Source organism: Callithrix jacchus, chromosome 7, assembly GCF_049354715.1.
Source record: "Callithrix jacchus isolate 240 chromosome 7, calJac240_pri, whole genome shotgun sequence".
In the NCBI taxonomy this organism is placed as follows: domain Eukaryota; kingdom Metazoa; phylum Chordata; class Mammalia; order Primates; family Cebidae; genus Callithrix; species Callithrix jacchus.
Genome location: NC_133508.1, coordinates 40355827 through 40371853, shown reverse-complemented (window position 1 = coordinate 40371853; position 16027 = coordinate 40355827). Strand labels below are relative to the sequence as shown.

The following is a 16027-nucleotide window of genomic DNA, read 5'->3' as shown; positions in this document are numbered from 1 at the left end:
TAAGTGCTGCAAACAGCCACACGCAAACCCTGGGGGAGCCTCAGGCCGCTGTGTCCTCACCCAGGCCCCCACACACTGACCCTGAGGTGGAGGCCGAGACTGCCGGGCTGATGCCGGGCCAGGCCTCTGAAGATCAGGAGGGAATTGGACGTGTCAGTGGCTGCTGCCTCAGGCAGAACCGGGGTGCTCTGGACTCACTGGGAACACCATAGGGCAGCCAGTGTTGGGCTCGTGAGGGAAAGCAGTGAGGGGCTAGCACCCGCATGAAGATGCAGTCCAGGCATGCAGTGGGTGCCCAGATACCCCCCCACTGCCCAGGGCTCCTGTGCTGCCTCCCCACGTGTGACCAACTCCCAGGTCTCTGCCAACACTGGCCTCGGGCCTGCTCACTGTCTGTGGGACGGATGACCGGAAACCCGAGCCGTCTCCTCTCTGGGCTGAGACTCCCGAGCTCCTTCCTGGCTCCGCCTCTGTGTTCTCAAAGCCCTGGGGGTTCTGTAAAACTCTCAGGATTCCTGTCATCCCATTGCTTTCTCTGAGGCTGGCAGCCTGGCAGCCTGCAGTTATTCTTGGTGCTGAATTATTCACCCTGCTTCCCCTCCTCACCAGCACTCCAGCGTCTCACATGGGTCCTGGGGCCAAGCCAAGGCCCACTCTCCCCACTCAGAATGAAGTCATTTCAAAGTCTTTTGTCTTTAATTATGTATCATTCAGTTGATGCCTGTAGGATTTAAGTTTGTTGAGGGGTGGGAACCTGGCCAGTCAAGCCCTTGTCTCTGACCCAGCTCTGGGTGGGCTGTGGACCCCCTTGAGCCTTAAATGACAGTAATGGGCCAGCCACAGGGGGCGGGGAGGATGGCACCAGCCTGTCAGGACTTCCCCAGGCCCATTGGATGGTGATGCCCGATACAGCCCAGGCACCTGAGGCCTCATGCGGAAAGAGCATCTGGGCAGGCTGTGCTGTGGTGGCTCACACCTGTAACCCCAGCGCTTTTAGGAGGCCAAGGTGGGAGGATAGTTTGAGACCAGCCTGGGCAACATAGTGAGACCCCTTCCCCACAAAAACATTTAAAAATTAGCTGGGCATGATGGCACATGCCTGCAGCCTTAGCTACTTGGGAAGTTGAGGCTGCGGTGTGCCATGATGAGGCCGCAGCACTCCAGCCTGGGCAACAGAGTGACTTTGTCTACTGTTAACAAAAATCAACAAGGGCCAGGTGCAGTGATCCCAGCACTTTTGGAGGCCAAGGTGGAAGGATTCTCCTGAGCCCAGGAGTTTGACACCAGCCTGGACAACACAGTGAGACCTGGTTTCTAAAAATATGTTTTTGTTTTTTTTTTTGAGATGGAGTTTCACTCTTGTTACCCAGGCTGGAGTGCAATGGCACGATCTCGGCTCACCGCAACCTCCGCCTGGGTTCAGGCAATTCTCCTGACTCAGCCTCCTGAGTAGCTGGGATTACAGGCACGCGCCACCATGCCCAGCTAATTTTTTGTATTTTTAGTAGAGACGGGATTTCATCATGTTGACCAGGATGGTCTCGATCTCTTGACCTCGTGATCCACCCGCCTCGGCCTCCCAAAGTGCTGGGATTACAGGCGTGAGCCACCGAGCCCGGCCAAAATATGTTTTTTATTAGCTGGGCATGGTGACACATGTGGTGTAAAGTTGTGTAATTAGCCAGGCTTGGTGGCACACTCCTGTGGTCCCAGCTCCTTGGAAGGCTAAGGTGAGGGAATCACTTGAGCCCAGGAGGTGGAGGCTGCAGTGAGCTGTGATCGTGCCACCGCACTCCAGCCCCGGCTACAGAGCCAGACCCTAGCTACAGAAAGAAGTGAAAGTGGAGTGAGCGAATAAGAGAAAGAAAGAGAAAAGGAAGGAAAGAGAAGGGGAAGGGAAAAAGGAGAGGAAGCAGCAGGCGAGCCTGGCAGAAGTGCACCTCACGGCCGGGGAGGAGGGTGGGAGTCCGCAGGGAGCCAGCCGCCCCCCACCGTCCCTGCAGCAGAGCCTCAGAGGCGCCTGCGGCCAGCCCAGCTTCCCCACGGGCAGAGGCTGCTTCCTCACTGGGCCACAGCTACGTCCTCAGTGCCCACCTGCTCCCGTGACCCGAATCCCGCCTGTCCGAAGCCCCGCCCTGGCCCAAGGGTCCTTAAGGCACCGTCCAGGCAGGAGGAGCAGGCCCGTCACTTGGTGCAGATCAGAAACCGGGGTGGGTGGCAGCCCCAAAGATTGCCTCAGGGAGGGAGCCACACCCCTCAAGGAGCCAGGGCCCTGAGTGTCTCCATGGGAAGCCCCAGCGGACCCCTGGGCCCTCCCATTCTCACTGCTACCTCCTTTCCCAGCCATAATGCCCCCAGGTGACACCGGGCCTCTGTCACTCTGAGGGGAAGCAGTACGCCGCCGGGCCTCCTGGTCCCTCTTGCTAGGACTTCCCGGCTGCTCCTAATCACTCCCTGCAGGCTCCAGCATCGCCTTCTGCCCAGGTCTGGGGCCTTCCCTGCCCTCCAGGATCTTCCAGGCTGCACCCTGGGAGGCCTCCGCCTCGTGAGAAGCCTGTGGAAGTGGGATGGTGGGTGCCATTCCTGCTCCAAGCGCACAAGTCTTTCAAGGATTTAAACAGGGTTTGCTCGATGCAGCCTGCGGGCCCAAGGGGCAGAGAGCTGGAGGCAGACCTCGGGGGGCTCTCCTGTCCCACCCGTGGCCCCGAGGTGGGGTTCACAGATCTCCGCCGTCCTGCAGCCCCAGTCCACCCTGTAACCATTAGCCCTGGTTCAGGTCGGGGATAGCACATCCTGGGGGCCCAGGCAGGGCATTCAGGGGCCTCACTATGTCTGTCGTCTCCACAGGCCTGAGGGGAGAGCCACGGAGGAGCGGGCTGCAACGGCAGCATACCCAGGTAGGTGGACAGGACCCACATCCATCATCGGCCGCACCACTCTCTGGAGAGGCGAGAGGCTGCAGTCCAGGGCTGGGGAGTTTAAGACCATCCTGGCCAATACAGTGAGACCCCATCCCCACAACAGTTGAGGGCACTCGGCCGCAGCAGCAGGTGGAAGTGGGTGGGGATGTGGGAGCAGCTGGCCCTCCCAGGGGCCTGAATGATAAGGGGCTGGTGGCTTGGTGATGGGGGATGGTCCGGGAAGACGTGAAGTTGGGCTGACACAGCCCTTGATGTGGGGAATGTCCTAGAAGGGAGGGAAACCTGGAGCAGGGCGCACAGGGGTGCAGAGGCCTTGGAGGCTGAGGGGAGCTGAGGAGAGCTGAGGGGAGCTGCCGAGGCCCAGTGTGGCTGAGCCATGAGGGGCTGCTCCCCAGCAAGGTGGGCGGCAGGGCCTGGGGAGCCTGGTGGGCCTGGGCTGGGCATGAGGCTCCTCCCAGCGTGGGAGCTGCTGTGGGGACAGCAAGCAGGGTGGCAGTGAGAGCCTGGAGGAGGCTCAGGTGCAGACCCCCAGGCCATGGGGCCTCCTCCAGTAGCTGCAATCCTGGGGCTCAGCTCCACGGCCTGAGATGCATCCCCACCCCCCACAGCCTGAGGGGTGGAGTGCCAGGGCGCCTGAGCTACACCAAGGCGTGGTCCCCAGCAGGGCATGGGTGCTGTGGCTGGCAGGGTGCCTGGTGGACAGCAGAGCCTCTCTGAACCCTGGGCCAGCGAGAGTGACCCTTCCTCTGGGGTTCTGGCAGGAGAGCCAAAGACTGGGAGGCCTGGGCCCACTGCTTGCTGGGGTCTGGATGCCTCTACGGAGTTGCCCCTGGTGCAGCCGGAGAGCAAGTGGAGCCACCCTAGTCGTGGGGACGGCCTGGTGTAGCTGGGGCTGCAGCCAGCAAGGCCGTGGGTCCCAGGTGGCATCCCCCATGGTCCCACAGAAGCCCTCACACCATCCACTGGGCCAGCCCCATCCTGGCCATCCCAGGAGGAGCAGGTGGGTGAGGGTGGGGGGTGGGAACATCTCACACCAACAAGAATCAGCTGGGTCCCGGCATCTCTGTGCAGCCCGCAGCCCTGGAGAACACCACCTGTACACCCAGGTTTCCAAGCTCCGCAGAGACAGCTCTGGGGGTGAGGAGCAAAGGGAGATGGATGTGGGGACACTCGAGTGTAGCTGTGGCCGAGGCCCTGGGGAGAGCTGGCCCAGGGCTAGATCCCATGGCCGTCAAGGCCCGGCCTGCCACACTGTGGCTGCCAGCCAGGGCCCGTCCCGCCTGCCCTTCCCATCCGCCAGGCTGCCAGCCTCAGGAGGGGGGTCAGATGGGGCTTGTGGCACGGCCCCTCAGCCGCTGCCTGTAGAGCTCTCCCGGCCCCGGCCAGCACCTTGGCTGCGGCTGGCCTAGCTGTATTCCTGGGAACACCTAGAAACCGGCTGCTTGCAAACACTGTGGCGTTGCCACGCACGGCTGTCCCTCCGCCCGCCGGGGAGGCTGGGCCCGGTACCCACTGCGCTGTGGCTGCAGAACGTGTGCCCCCCAGCGAGGCCCCCCCAGACCTTGGATTTTTCTAAAGGAACTGACTCAGGGCCAAGCACGCGCCCCCAGGCCCCAAGGCTCACGCTAGTCCAGCCCGGGAAGGCACAGGCAGCGGAGCCTGTGGCCTGGCCAGAGGAGGCCGCCACTCCACTGTGCTCAGGGAGGGAGCGCTGTTTTCCAGGCCGGCGGCGTCTGGAATGTGTCTCTGCCTTGCGGTGTGAGCCGATTCCTGCCTCGTTTCAGCGCGGCGGCATTCCTGGTGTGAGCCCAGGCCAGCCCGGCGCCTTTTCCACGCTCCAGTGCCAGCCCCACAGGCTCAGGGGAGGGGAGAGGACGGTTTCCATGGCAACCTCACTTTTTGTTATTTCTTATTTTCTTTTTTATGGTTTCTTCAACTTTGAAGCTCTCCAGACAGTTTACAGACGGTGAAAGGAAAAGTACTTTTCCTTCTCTCCAGAGTCCCCCCAGCAGGGCCGCCCCCCAGCCCCAGCTAGAGAGCCTACCGCGGGTGTGGGGGAGGGGCTGGGCCAGGGGCTTCAAAATCAAACCAGACAGGTCTTGCCTTCGGACGCTTCATTATTTTTACAAACAGTTTATGGAGGAAATGAATTATTTTTCTCCTAAGAAGGTAGGAAAGTATTTGCAAAAGAATGCCCCAGGAGCCCCCGAAGCAGGTCAGCAGCAGGGGCTCCTGAGCGGCCGCCTGGCAAGGGTCGCTTCCGTCCTCACCAGCCTCTGAACAGGAGGCCGTAGCTGGGCTGTGGCCTGAGGTCGGAGGTGGTTTGCTTCACCCAAAATCAGTTGATTCACCTACGCTGACTGTGTGTCTAGCACCCCAGGACTGGTCCAGTGTCTGGTTACAGTGCCAAGAATCCCGGAACCCAGGCAGAGATGACCAGGGTTGGGGGCACGGGGGCCGGTGGGGACATGAGACAGGGCTGAGGCCAGGGGAGGGGCAGGACAGGAGCCTGACTGAGGACCAGCCCAGCCCATTCCCCACAGGAGAGTACGTGGTCATGATCCGTGATGTGACCACCCCGCCGTTCCTGGGACGCACGCTACCCACTGCCTTCAAACACCTGCGGCTCGTAGCGAACAGCTCTGGCCAGCGGCCCCACATCCTGGAAGAAGGAGGCGCTGAAGCCTCAGGTGGCTGGCAGGCCATCTACAGCTGCACCCCAGAGCTGCCAGTGCCTCAATGAGGCCCCGTGTCCACAGGTGGCCACCTCGGTGTGAACGGAAGGAAACGCTGCCTCTGCTTGCAGGCCCTGCTCCCTGATTCCCTGGACAGCCCAGAGCCCTGCAACTGCCAGCTTGAATAAAACGCTCAGCGGTGGGTCTGGAGGGCACTGCTCCTTGGGCCCCATGCAGGCAGCTCAACCCTCCCCACATGCCCGCACACTCACGGACAGACTGGAGCCCACTGCAGCCCCTGCGGAGCCCTGGGGTGCCCAGGGTGCAGGCAGGACACATAGGGTGACTCGTCTCAGTGCCTCAGGCCAGGCCTGTGGCCGTCCCCCAGGCACCCTTCAAGGCCAGCATGTCTTTCCCACCCACCCTGTTCCCAGGCCCAGCCGTGGTCGGTGCTGGAATTCCCTGCTGGACTAGGGCTGGGAAGGAGGGTCCCTGTCACCTGCCACAGAACTCTGCAGTGGAGCCCAGCCAGCCAGCCCTGACCTCCGCCTGGTACTACCCACTCCAGGCAATCCTGCCCATGGGACGGGCTCCCACAGCGAGAGGCGGGAAGCATGTAATCCGCTCTCCGGACCCAGTGTCCTGCCTGCCTGACCCCCCACCCCACACTGACCAGGGAGGACAGTCAGGGGCATTCTACAGCTGCTTCCAAAGGGCCCCTCAGCCACTGAGAGGGGCCGGGAGGTCATGGGGAGGGGCGCTGAGGTGGCCCACAGGCACCGGCCGCTCAATCAGCACAGAAGGTGGCCACGGCAGAGTCCTGGCTCCACATTCCTGCCCTGGCCCCTGGCTTCGCCATGCCCACCTGGGGCCTGCGCAGCCTGATTGGTCTCACCCTCTGCCATCCCAGCACTGGGCAGGGAGCCAGCCTCCTCAGACCCTTGCTCTCCCGGCCTCTCCTGGCAGCTCCTCAGACCCATCCTATCCTTGCAGCCCACCCTCTCAGAGGGACCCCGCTTGAAGCCCTGGGGAGGAGGCCATCCAGGGCCCAGCCCCAGCCCTACACTAGGCCTGTGCCAAGGCCCCCGATGCTTCCCTCAGCATGAGGGCCATGCTGCTGTCCCCTACTCTTCCATGACTGGCACCCACCTCCCTGTGCTGGGCCAGACCCAGCCTCCAACTGTCCGGGCGCTTCGCTCTGGGAGCACACCCATCTCCTGGCCAGCTGCGGCCTGTGTCTCTCTCCAGACCCGCACAGGCAGCTGCTTCTGCCCAGCAACGGGCAGCCATGGACAAAGGAGCTGCGTTGACAGCACAGGAACCCGGGGTACACAGGGGTGAAGACCCGCCTGGGAGCTGGGGTGCTCCACGGTGGGGGCCTGGGGATCTCTCAGGAAGAGCCTGGCTGGGGCCAGGTTGGGCAGAGGGTGGTGGATACGCTGAGGAAGGGGGCAGAGGGGTGGGCTGGGGGAGGCACTGGTCTGGGAGAAACCAGACCAGATCATGGGGTGCCGAGTCCCCATCCTTGGAGGTGACAAGCTGAAGGCCGCTGGGGCTGCAGCGATGGGACCCCCTCCTCTGCCAGCACAGTGTCCCCAAGGCCTCCTGGTTCTGAGCTCTGCCAGTCTGAGGCCGAGCACATGTGGGGGGCTCTGGCATCCCCAAAGGTTCCCCAGATACCCAGGCTTCCATTCCAGACAGCAAGGAGGCAGCTGTCCCCCTGCACCTTCTAAGAGCTCAGAGCCAGTGGTGAAGCTGCATCTCCAGCTGCAGCGTCCTTGAGGCTCCTGTTGCCCAGGACTGCTTGGCCACAGCTCCAGCCTCTGGTCCCTGGGGGCCCTGTGGGTGCCCTGCGCTTCTGACACTGTCCCTTGCCCTTGGGGTTGGCTGTGCCATCGGAGGGGAGGCTCCTGGACTTCCTGGACCTGGGTCACCTGCCTCCCAGGGGTCCAGGCAGATGTCGGCCAGGCTGGGCAGATGCCACCGCGTCACACTGACCCTGGCCCACTGCACCGGAGCAGCGCCCACCTGGGTCTGCCCCTTACATTTGGCAAACCGCTTTGTAGCTTTTTTTCACTTCAGGATGAAACCACATTTGTGTCACAGAAAAATAGAAAATGATGTTTCAATTTAGAAAGAAAAACACTGCTGGGAACAGCAGCAGCTGCTGTGTTTCCCAGCGAGTCAAGAGGTGCCCTTTGGGATTAATTCCCAGTCAGCAGCCTCGGTTCTTAAAGTCACAAAACCCACGACGGGAAATCCAGGGCTGTTTTCTCCACACAGGATTTGGCGGGGCTGGGGGCCTGCACCTCGGGGGGCTCTTTATGGCGGACAGGCGTGTCTTACGGCCATCAAGGCTGACTTTTTGGAAGCTCTCTGCACACACAGAAGCCTGGGGCTGCCAGCTTCCTTGGTGATCACAGCAAACGCCGGGACAGGCATCGGTGTCCCTGGGCTGGTGGCTAGGGCCACTGAGCGCCTGAGAAGGTGTCCAGGTGGCCTCCTGGCCGAGCTCCTCTCCCCCGCCCCTCCCAGCAGGACAGGCCTCGGGGACCCTGGGAGGGAGCCGAGCGCAGTGGCTTCCTAGGGCTGGGGGTGCCTCTTCCAGCCAGCGCCCCTCGGTGCCGACGGGGAGCCGCCTTGGAGGACCGCAGCGCCTGGGCCTTGCCTGGACTCCCAGGCCCGGCCCCACTTGGCCCACTCCTCACACCACATCCAGAAGTTAAAATACATAGAAATTTGATTTTAAAAAGAAAAAAAAAAGCTTGGGGGGGGAGAGACTCTGTGGAGACAGCCTCGTGGCCACAGACACTGCCCTGGAGGGCTGGCTGTGGGGGAGGAGGTGGTAGAGGGAGGTCTGTGGGGGGAGGGGGCAGTGTCCAGAGATCAGAGGTGCTGAGGTGGCGGCAGACCAGGACTCTTCCCCAGGACTCTCTCGGACATCCCACCCTGTGGATAGAGCCCTCGGGATGGGCCACGGAACAGCGGCCTCCCGTGTCCCTTCACCCTGGCTTCTGGGTCTGCTGGTCCCCATGGCCTGTCTATCTGGTCCAGGCAACGTCTTAGGCAGAGTCCCAGGGCCCCTTGCTGTCCTGGGGTGGGGAGGAAGATGCTGGAAAGAGGACCCAGAGCCCCCCACATGCATCTACCGCCAGCACATGGCCCTGTTCTGGAGTGTGCCCTCCCCCGTGAAAGACCCTCCTCCATTGCCTGCCCTCACTGGCGGGGACCAGCCCCTGAGTGCCAGGCCTGGGGTGGGGTAAGTGGAAGGATGGGGGCCCATGGGCTGACCTTGGCTTGCCGGTCCCTGCTCACTGGGCCTGCATCTGGGACTGGGCACTGATTCCCAGGCATTGGCCTCACACCCAGCAAAGAGGCCTCAGTGACCATGTGAGTGGACGGACCTGCTCAGGCTGAGCAGCATCACTGAGCCGTGGGCGTGGGCCAGGGGCAGACATGCTCCCAAAGGCCTTGGCAGCAAGCAGCATGGTCTCCCAGGCTCCCGGGGACTCTTAGGCAGCTCCCCTCCACGTGTTGGCGGGGAGGGCGGGCTGCTCATGGTACTGGAGTTGGAGACACACCCGCTCCGGTGCCAGGGCTGCTGTGCCATGTGAGCACCCGGCTGCCAATACAGCTGGATGCGAGCTGGGCTTAGGCCTCATCCCAGGCTGGGCAGGGGCTCTGCTGGGTGCCTTTGGACCTGGTGGGCACGGTACGGTCTATGTCTGCCTCTGGCCTGGAGACCAGGGCCTGTTGGTACCACCCCGGGGAACCCGATGCCAGGGCCAGGTTGGGGCTCTCTGGCAAGCTCCCAAGAACACTGTGGCAGAGGTGGAGTCCCCACCCCTAGCCAGCACCCCCTCCTGCCCCCAGATGAGTCTTGGGGAGGGAATGCCCAGTCCCAGCCCCATGCACTTCCCTGTGCCCCTCCTGTCCTCTGACCTCCCAGACAAGGGAGCATCAGCCGTTCCTCCCTCCCACCCACAGTTACAGAGCGAAGATGACACAGAGAGAGAGCATCATGCCAGGTGCTGCCTCGGAAGACAGTCTGTGAGACGGAGGGACAGAGACATGCAGAGACAGAGTCCAAGACAGACACAGACAGAGATGCACAGAGATAGGATGGGGACGTGGGGAGGGGCACCTCCCTCACCCTGCTTCAGCAAGGCCTCAGCCAGGACACTCTCCAGACCAGGCCCAGGCCTCTTGGCGTTAGCAGAGGATAGCGGAGCCAGGCCACAGCCGGGAGCCAGACAGGACCTGCCTGGCCTGTGGACGTCCCCCTCCCAAAGCCTCTCCGTCTTCGCTCCTGGCGTCTGGGGGTGTCGAGACCAGCTGTGCAGAGCAGCCCCTCCCAGGCAGGGCTTCCTGGAGGGCCAGTGCCCAGCCCCCTTGGCTGGTTCCTGCGAAGCCTGGGGGGCCTTCCTTGGGAGCCTCAGGTCTGGGCCCAGGAAGCCAGGAGCCTCTGGGCCTGTGGGGCTGGCTCAGTAAGACCACAGCTCAGCAAACCGCTCAGGCCTGACAACAGACCCCCAGCCCCTTCCAGTTCTGCATCCAGGCACAGGGACAGCCAGGAAGGCCAGGAACTGGGCCCTGATGAAAGAGCCCCGGTTGGAGCCTGCAAGGGCCACTGCCAGGCCCAGAGCTGTCAGCCCTTCAGAGAGCCTTGGGGAAGACCACCTGGGGCCAGGGTGGTGCCAGGCTGCCCTCTCTGCCCCCAACTTGGCCCCTGGCAGTGGCGCTCCAGCAAACACTGGACACCCCTCCTGGTACTTGCCCCTCCCGCCCGGGGCAACCAGAGCCAGAAGCCCAGCGGGGGGGGCTCCAGGGCCAGCGGGGCCTCTCTAGTCTGCAGGACCTCCTTCGTGGGGACCCGTGGGGAACAGAGGGGGCTGCCCACCCCAGCCCCCAGCCCCCAGCCTCCTTGGCTCCTGAGGTCGGCCACAGCCAAGGAGAGGCCCCATCAAGGGTCCAGGCCTTGCCCACCCCTGCCTCACAGCCCAGGGGCCCCAGAGGGGGCAGACCAGGAATCTGCCCCAGCTAGGACCTGCTCTCTGCCCCTGCTCCCAGTGCGCAGCCCTGGAGACAGACCCTGTCCCGCTGCCCCAGACCTGACCCCACAGGGTCCTCATTGCCCCACACATCACTCGTGCCTCCTGCTAGGGCCCCACTTACCGGCTTCCATGTGGGGACAGGAGAGAGGGCACAGCATGGGCTCCGAGGCCCTGCCCAGGCAGAGGCAGACAGGCTGGGTGCCACAGACCTGCTGTGCCCCTGATGGGGGCTGGTGGTAGGGAACCTCAGTGCCTGGGGGCATTTCCTTCCAGGGAGCTCCAAGCCAGAGAAGCAGCCTAGGGCACAGCCAGGCTCCCTGCGGGGAGGGTAGGTTTCAGGCCCACTGCTCAGTGCATGGGTGTGGTTCGTGGGGCTGGGGGTCCCATCCTGGTGGCCTGAGGGTGACAGGTGGCCGGCAGGGAGCCAGGGGGCAGGTGAGCAGGAGAAATGGCTCTAAGGCACAGGTCTCAGCCAGCTGTCCGGGTCTCATGGTCTCCTGTGGTGGGATCCGCCAAGGCCCCCAGGTCCCTGTGGGTTGAGGAAGGGGCTGGAGAAGGGGGCGACTTGCCGGCTGAGGCCGGCAGGTCGGTATAGGGGGCAGTGGTTCTTCCCGGGAATGGACCCCCAGCCGAGCAGAACAGGGAGGCCGAGCCCCAGAGAGAAAAGGAAAAAAGCACCGGCCCTGCTGGGAGCTTCCCAGAGGGCGGGGTCGGCAGGGACCCCCAACCCCGAGCTCGGCCGAGCCGCAGTTCCCGCCTCCGCCGCTGGGAGTCGCCCCACTCTCCGCCCCGCCGCTCCCATAGGCGGGTGGTGAAACCCGCACCGCCTCCGCGGGCCCGGGGTGGGGACAGGGGGTGGGGACTGAGGGGGCGGAGGGGCGCTTCCTGCCACCGCTCCACTCCCCGCAGCAGCCTCTGGAGGTGGCAGCGCCCACCGGCGGGGGGAGCCGCAGCCTCCGAGACCAGCCCGCTCCGTCAGCCGGGTTGCGGGTAATTCCCGCCCGGGGAGCTGCCCCCGACGCCGCAGGAAGCTCCAGGCCGCCCGTCCCGCCCCCAGCCCGGCCGGCGGCTCCGACCCACCGCCCCCAGGCCGGAAGCCCCCGCCCGGCTCCGCCGGAATCCGAGGCGGCGGCCACGAATCTGGGGGGCGCCGCCCCGGACGGCAGGGAGGGTGGGGAAAGCGGAAGCGGCGGCGGGGGCGGAGGGGAAACTGAGGCGGCGGGGGCCGGGGGGAAATTGAGTCTGCAGGCCGCCCCTCCGCGTGGGGAACCGACGCGGCGCGGTCTCGGGACGCTAACCCCCACCTCCCCCGCAGCGCGTCTTCGGGCCCGGGCGAAGGAGCGGGATTGGGAGGGTTTCGGAGCCGGCGCTGAAATTCCTGGTGGTTCCTCCGCCGCCGCCCGCGCAGCCTCCATCTGACTGGGCCTCTCCAGGTGGGCGCAGGCCCTGGTCCTGGTCTGAAGCCAGAAACAGGCTTTCCCCGGATGCCAGGACAGCGCCGGGCGGGGGAGGTGTCGGGCCTGCCGCAGTGTTTCCTGTCCCGCGCACCCTTGACCCCGCAGACCTCGCGCACGGGGCGCAGGATGGGGTGAGAGTTCGGAGCCTCAATTCGCAGACCCTCAGCGGTCAGTGTAGGCTGGTGGGCATTTCAGAGTTCCGGCCACTGTGCTGTGCAGGAGTGACCCTGGGAGGCCGCCTTGGGCTGGCCTGGGGGGATTCTAAACACGGAGGGGCCACACCGAGACCGGTGAGAGCCCGGCCTAAGCCTGACCCAGTGCCAGCCATAACCTCCACAGCCCTCCTGGTGTCCCTGGGTCACAGAATGGGACAGCCTCCCCTCCCGCCCCGCGCACAATTTCCCCAGGCGTTGGCAGGAGCAGCTCCACTAACCACCTTTCCTAGGACTGTTTTTCCTTAGAAACTGGAAGCTGGGACATGGGCCTTGCATGCGTCGGGTCCAGGCCCCACCAGGGGCAGGGCAGAGGGGCTGGACTGTGGGGAAACAGCACCTTGCCCAGCTCCTGCCCCAGGGTGGGAGCCCCACATGCACCGAGCTCAGAGAGGGCACAGGATGGTGTCCATCTGGGACTGGGGACCTGGCCTAGCCCGGGCATAGCACCAACCAGGTCATTTCACCCAGCTGGGGGCATCTCCATCAGGGAGCCCCATCATGTGTCCCCAGCCATCAGTGCCTCCAGTTTCCTGCTGGCCCTTCCCCCCAGACCCCAGCCTGCCCAGGGCCCACCTTGCAGGAAGGGTCAGAAGGTTCCGACAGCAGGGAGAGGGACGGGGCTGCAGCGGCTGCCACTGGCCAGGGTACACGGGACCCTCTGGGTCTAGGGCTGGTGGCTTGCCCAGCCCCCACCAGGGCCTCTAGGAGGCCTTTGACCCCCCACAGCCCTGGGCTCTGGAACTGGGTCTGGAAAGCACCCCACCCTGGTTTTTGGGCTGAGCTGGGCAGCCAGGAGCCCACCCTTCCAAGCCAGCCACTTGTGTCCCCACAGGGCCTGGGCACCTGAACATGTCCTTGGGCCGGCTGTGGGGAGCAGCAGAGGCTGGGGGACACTGCCGCGTGGGCTGACCCAGGGAGCCCCTGCCTCCAGCCCCCACCTCTCCACAGTTCCCTGTCCCTGGAAGTTTCCAGAACAGGCTTCCTTTGCAGCAGGAGCCATGCAGGCCAAGCCTGAGCTGTGCTTCATGCCAGGAAGAGCTGCCAGACCCGACCATGGGAGAGAAAAGTCCGTTCCCAGCCCGGCCGGACACCTGGCCCAGCACAGGACACTGCAAAGACAAGCCAGGCTGGCCAGGCTGCCCCTGCCGGTCCCCACCCGCTGCGGGGCCACCTGCTCCAGGGCTGGGTGCCCCAGCCATTGAGGCCCCCACCCACCTGGCACGGGCCGGGCACAGATGGCCATGTGCGTCACGGAGACCAGGGGGTGGCAGGCTGGGCGGGCATCCAGTTCCCAAATGTTCTGTCTTCACCCGCTTTCCAGGGTCCCCTGGGGGTGGGGTGGACAGGGCAGTTTCAGTGGTGAGGGTCATCCCCCCCGCAGGGCCAACATATCAAGCTCATGACCCCATCCTTTCCTGAGAGCAGATGGCTCTAGGGGCTCCACACCTCCTTGCAGGGAGGCCTGAGGCTGGGGTGCCTGGAGCAGGACCTGCAGCTGTGCAGGGAGCACTTGGACAGAGTGAGTAGGGGCTGCCTCTTCCTGGTGAGAAGGAAGTGGCGGAGTCAGAGCAGGTGCTGGGGCATGGGGGTGGTCAGGCCGGGGCCAGGATCAGGTCAGGGTCCAGGCCTGGTGCAGTGGGTACATCCCTCACGCAGCCATGATGGAGTGTCCATTTTGGAATCCCACCCATGCCCTCGGAGTGTTGAGCTGGGGCAGAGGGGCAGGTTTCCATGGGTGTGAGGGAGGTTCCTAGGTTTAGGAGCCACGCTGGGCTGTGGCCGCAGTCTCCACTCCACACCAAGGACTTACCGGCTGCTGCCTCCCCAGACAAGGCCAGGCTGCTCAGTTGCTGTCAGCCCCCTTGACCCCAGAGCAGTGGGTGAAGGCCGGCAGGCCCGTGGCTCCAGGAGGAGGGGGAGACTAGCGCAGCTGAGACCCAGGGTGGCCTGAGGACAGCTGTTGGTGACTGAGGCAGAAACTAAATGAGTGGGGCACAGGGTGGGGCAGAAACTAGGGATGGGCGGGGAGCCCTCACCCCTGCCCTGGGCCCATCTGCCCCAGATCACAGCTTTTGGGGACTTGAAAACAGGCACCGTCCAGGAACGGGGGTACTGGGAGCTGTGCATCCAGGGAGCCGAGGCTGGAGGGATAAGCTGTGGCCCCTGCAGAGGCCCCGCAGGTGTGAACACCCGGAGCCCGGAGCCTGAGGATGCAGAGGTTGGGCGTGGAGGGCTGTCTCCTCCCACCTCTGCCTTCCCCTAGCGCAGAGGCAGGGAGCCTCTCCCACTCTGACCTTCCCTCCTCCAGTCCTTAGGAAACCCCTGGGCCCCTTGGGAACGGCTTTGGGAAGGGGACACTCAGCGAGTGTCCGCAGCCCTTTAATATTCTAAGTTTATACACAAAGGTTAAGAGAAGCCTGGGGCAGCTGGATACAATTGAGCATGAGCTCTCCTTGTTGTGGCAGTTGGACCCGGTGTCTCTGGGCCTCCAGGAGGGCCACCATCAGGCCCTGTGGCACTCAGCTCCGAGACGGAGTTCGAATACGGTCGCAGGGACAGTCTGCAGGGCCCACCGGGCCCCTGCCCAGCCCCTTCCCTACTGCTCCCCCATGGGCCCGACTGCATTTGGCCCCAAGCCTGGACTCCATGCTTACAACTGAGTTTCTCAGGGTCGTGCCAGCGGCACTCTGGAGCCACCTATCCTCTGACCCCCTGGACTGTGCCAGTGCCCAGGACCAGACCATGGCCACTCCTGCGGTGGCCAGTGTTGCCCTCGGCCCACTGCCCCCCACACCCAGGGACGGGGAAGCCAGGTCCAGGTGGAGCGGGTGTCTGTCTGGTCACAGAGGCAGCCCTGTACCCCCTCCCTGGGGGCTCTGGGAGCCCTCTGAGGCCCTAGAAGTTAGGCAGGGGAGGAAGTCCCTGTGTGGAAGTGAGGGAAGGGCCAGGTCTGCTCTGGCCCAAGCTTGGGGGTGCCTCCTCCACCCTAAGGGTGGAGGAAGGAGATGGGAACCTGGCCAGGAGGCGAAGGAAAAGGGGCCAGCCATGGCCCCCAGCAGCCATCATTTCTCGGATCACAGGACAGATGATCTGTCAGAGCTGGATGGACTGGAGATGCTGAATGTGGTGGCCTAAGGAACCCCAGAGAGGTAGTGGCCTGGCACCCCAGGGACCCCAGCCTGCATCTGCTCCTCCATGAAGTGGACACACAGCACTGCACCCCAAACTCCTCACCAGGGGTCTGGGAAGGTCCCTCCCTTTGAAGTCAGGCAGGGAGAAGGGCCCTCTGCACCTCCCTCAGGGAAGCTCATTGGGGTCCAGGGTTCTGATGCCATCTCTGCTCTCCCCCAGTAAGTGACCCAGGAGTTCCTCAGGGAGCTGGTGATCCACCCCTGGGGACAGGTCTGTCAGGGAGCCAGACCTTGGCCAACCCCAGGCCTGGCCTCAGAGGCTCCCAGGGAGGCCCTGCCGGGAAGACCCCATCCCATCTTCTGTCCTGGCACTGCTTGCCCTCTGTGGGGTTTCCTCCCAGCTTGGGCAATGCCATGGTGGCCTTAAGCCAGGGCTCCAGCCACATCCACCACCATGAGGAGGGAATGCAAGCTCCCTGAATCGCAGAGGAAACCTCCATGGCCTTGCCAGGCTCAGAGGAGACGGGGACTGAGAGAGCAGCTGTGCCAGGGTGGCTGCGTGGGCGCCACATGC

General features: G+C 64.1%; 1 protein-coding gene across 2 annotated transcripts in view; it reads left to right on the top strand.

The window, feature by feature from the left end:
• The window catches only part of MORN1 (MORN repeat containing 1), a 66105-nt gene extending 60307 nt beyond the window's left edge, over positions 1-5798 (top strand). For both annotated transcript variants that reach the window (XM_035307449.2, XM_035307448.2), the window contains exons 13-14: positions 2848-2897; positions 5465-5798. In XM_035307449.2, coding sequence (XP_035163340.1) covers positions 2848-2897; positions 5465-5664 — 250 coding nt within the window. In that variant the 3' untranslated portion in view covers positions 5665-5798. The remainder of the gene's footprint in view (positions 1-2847; positions 2898-5464) is intronic.
• The last annotated feature ends 10229 nt before the right edge of the window (positions 5799-16027 follow it).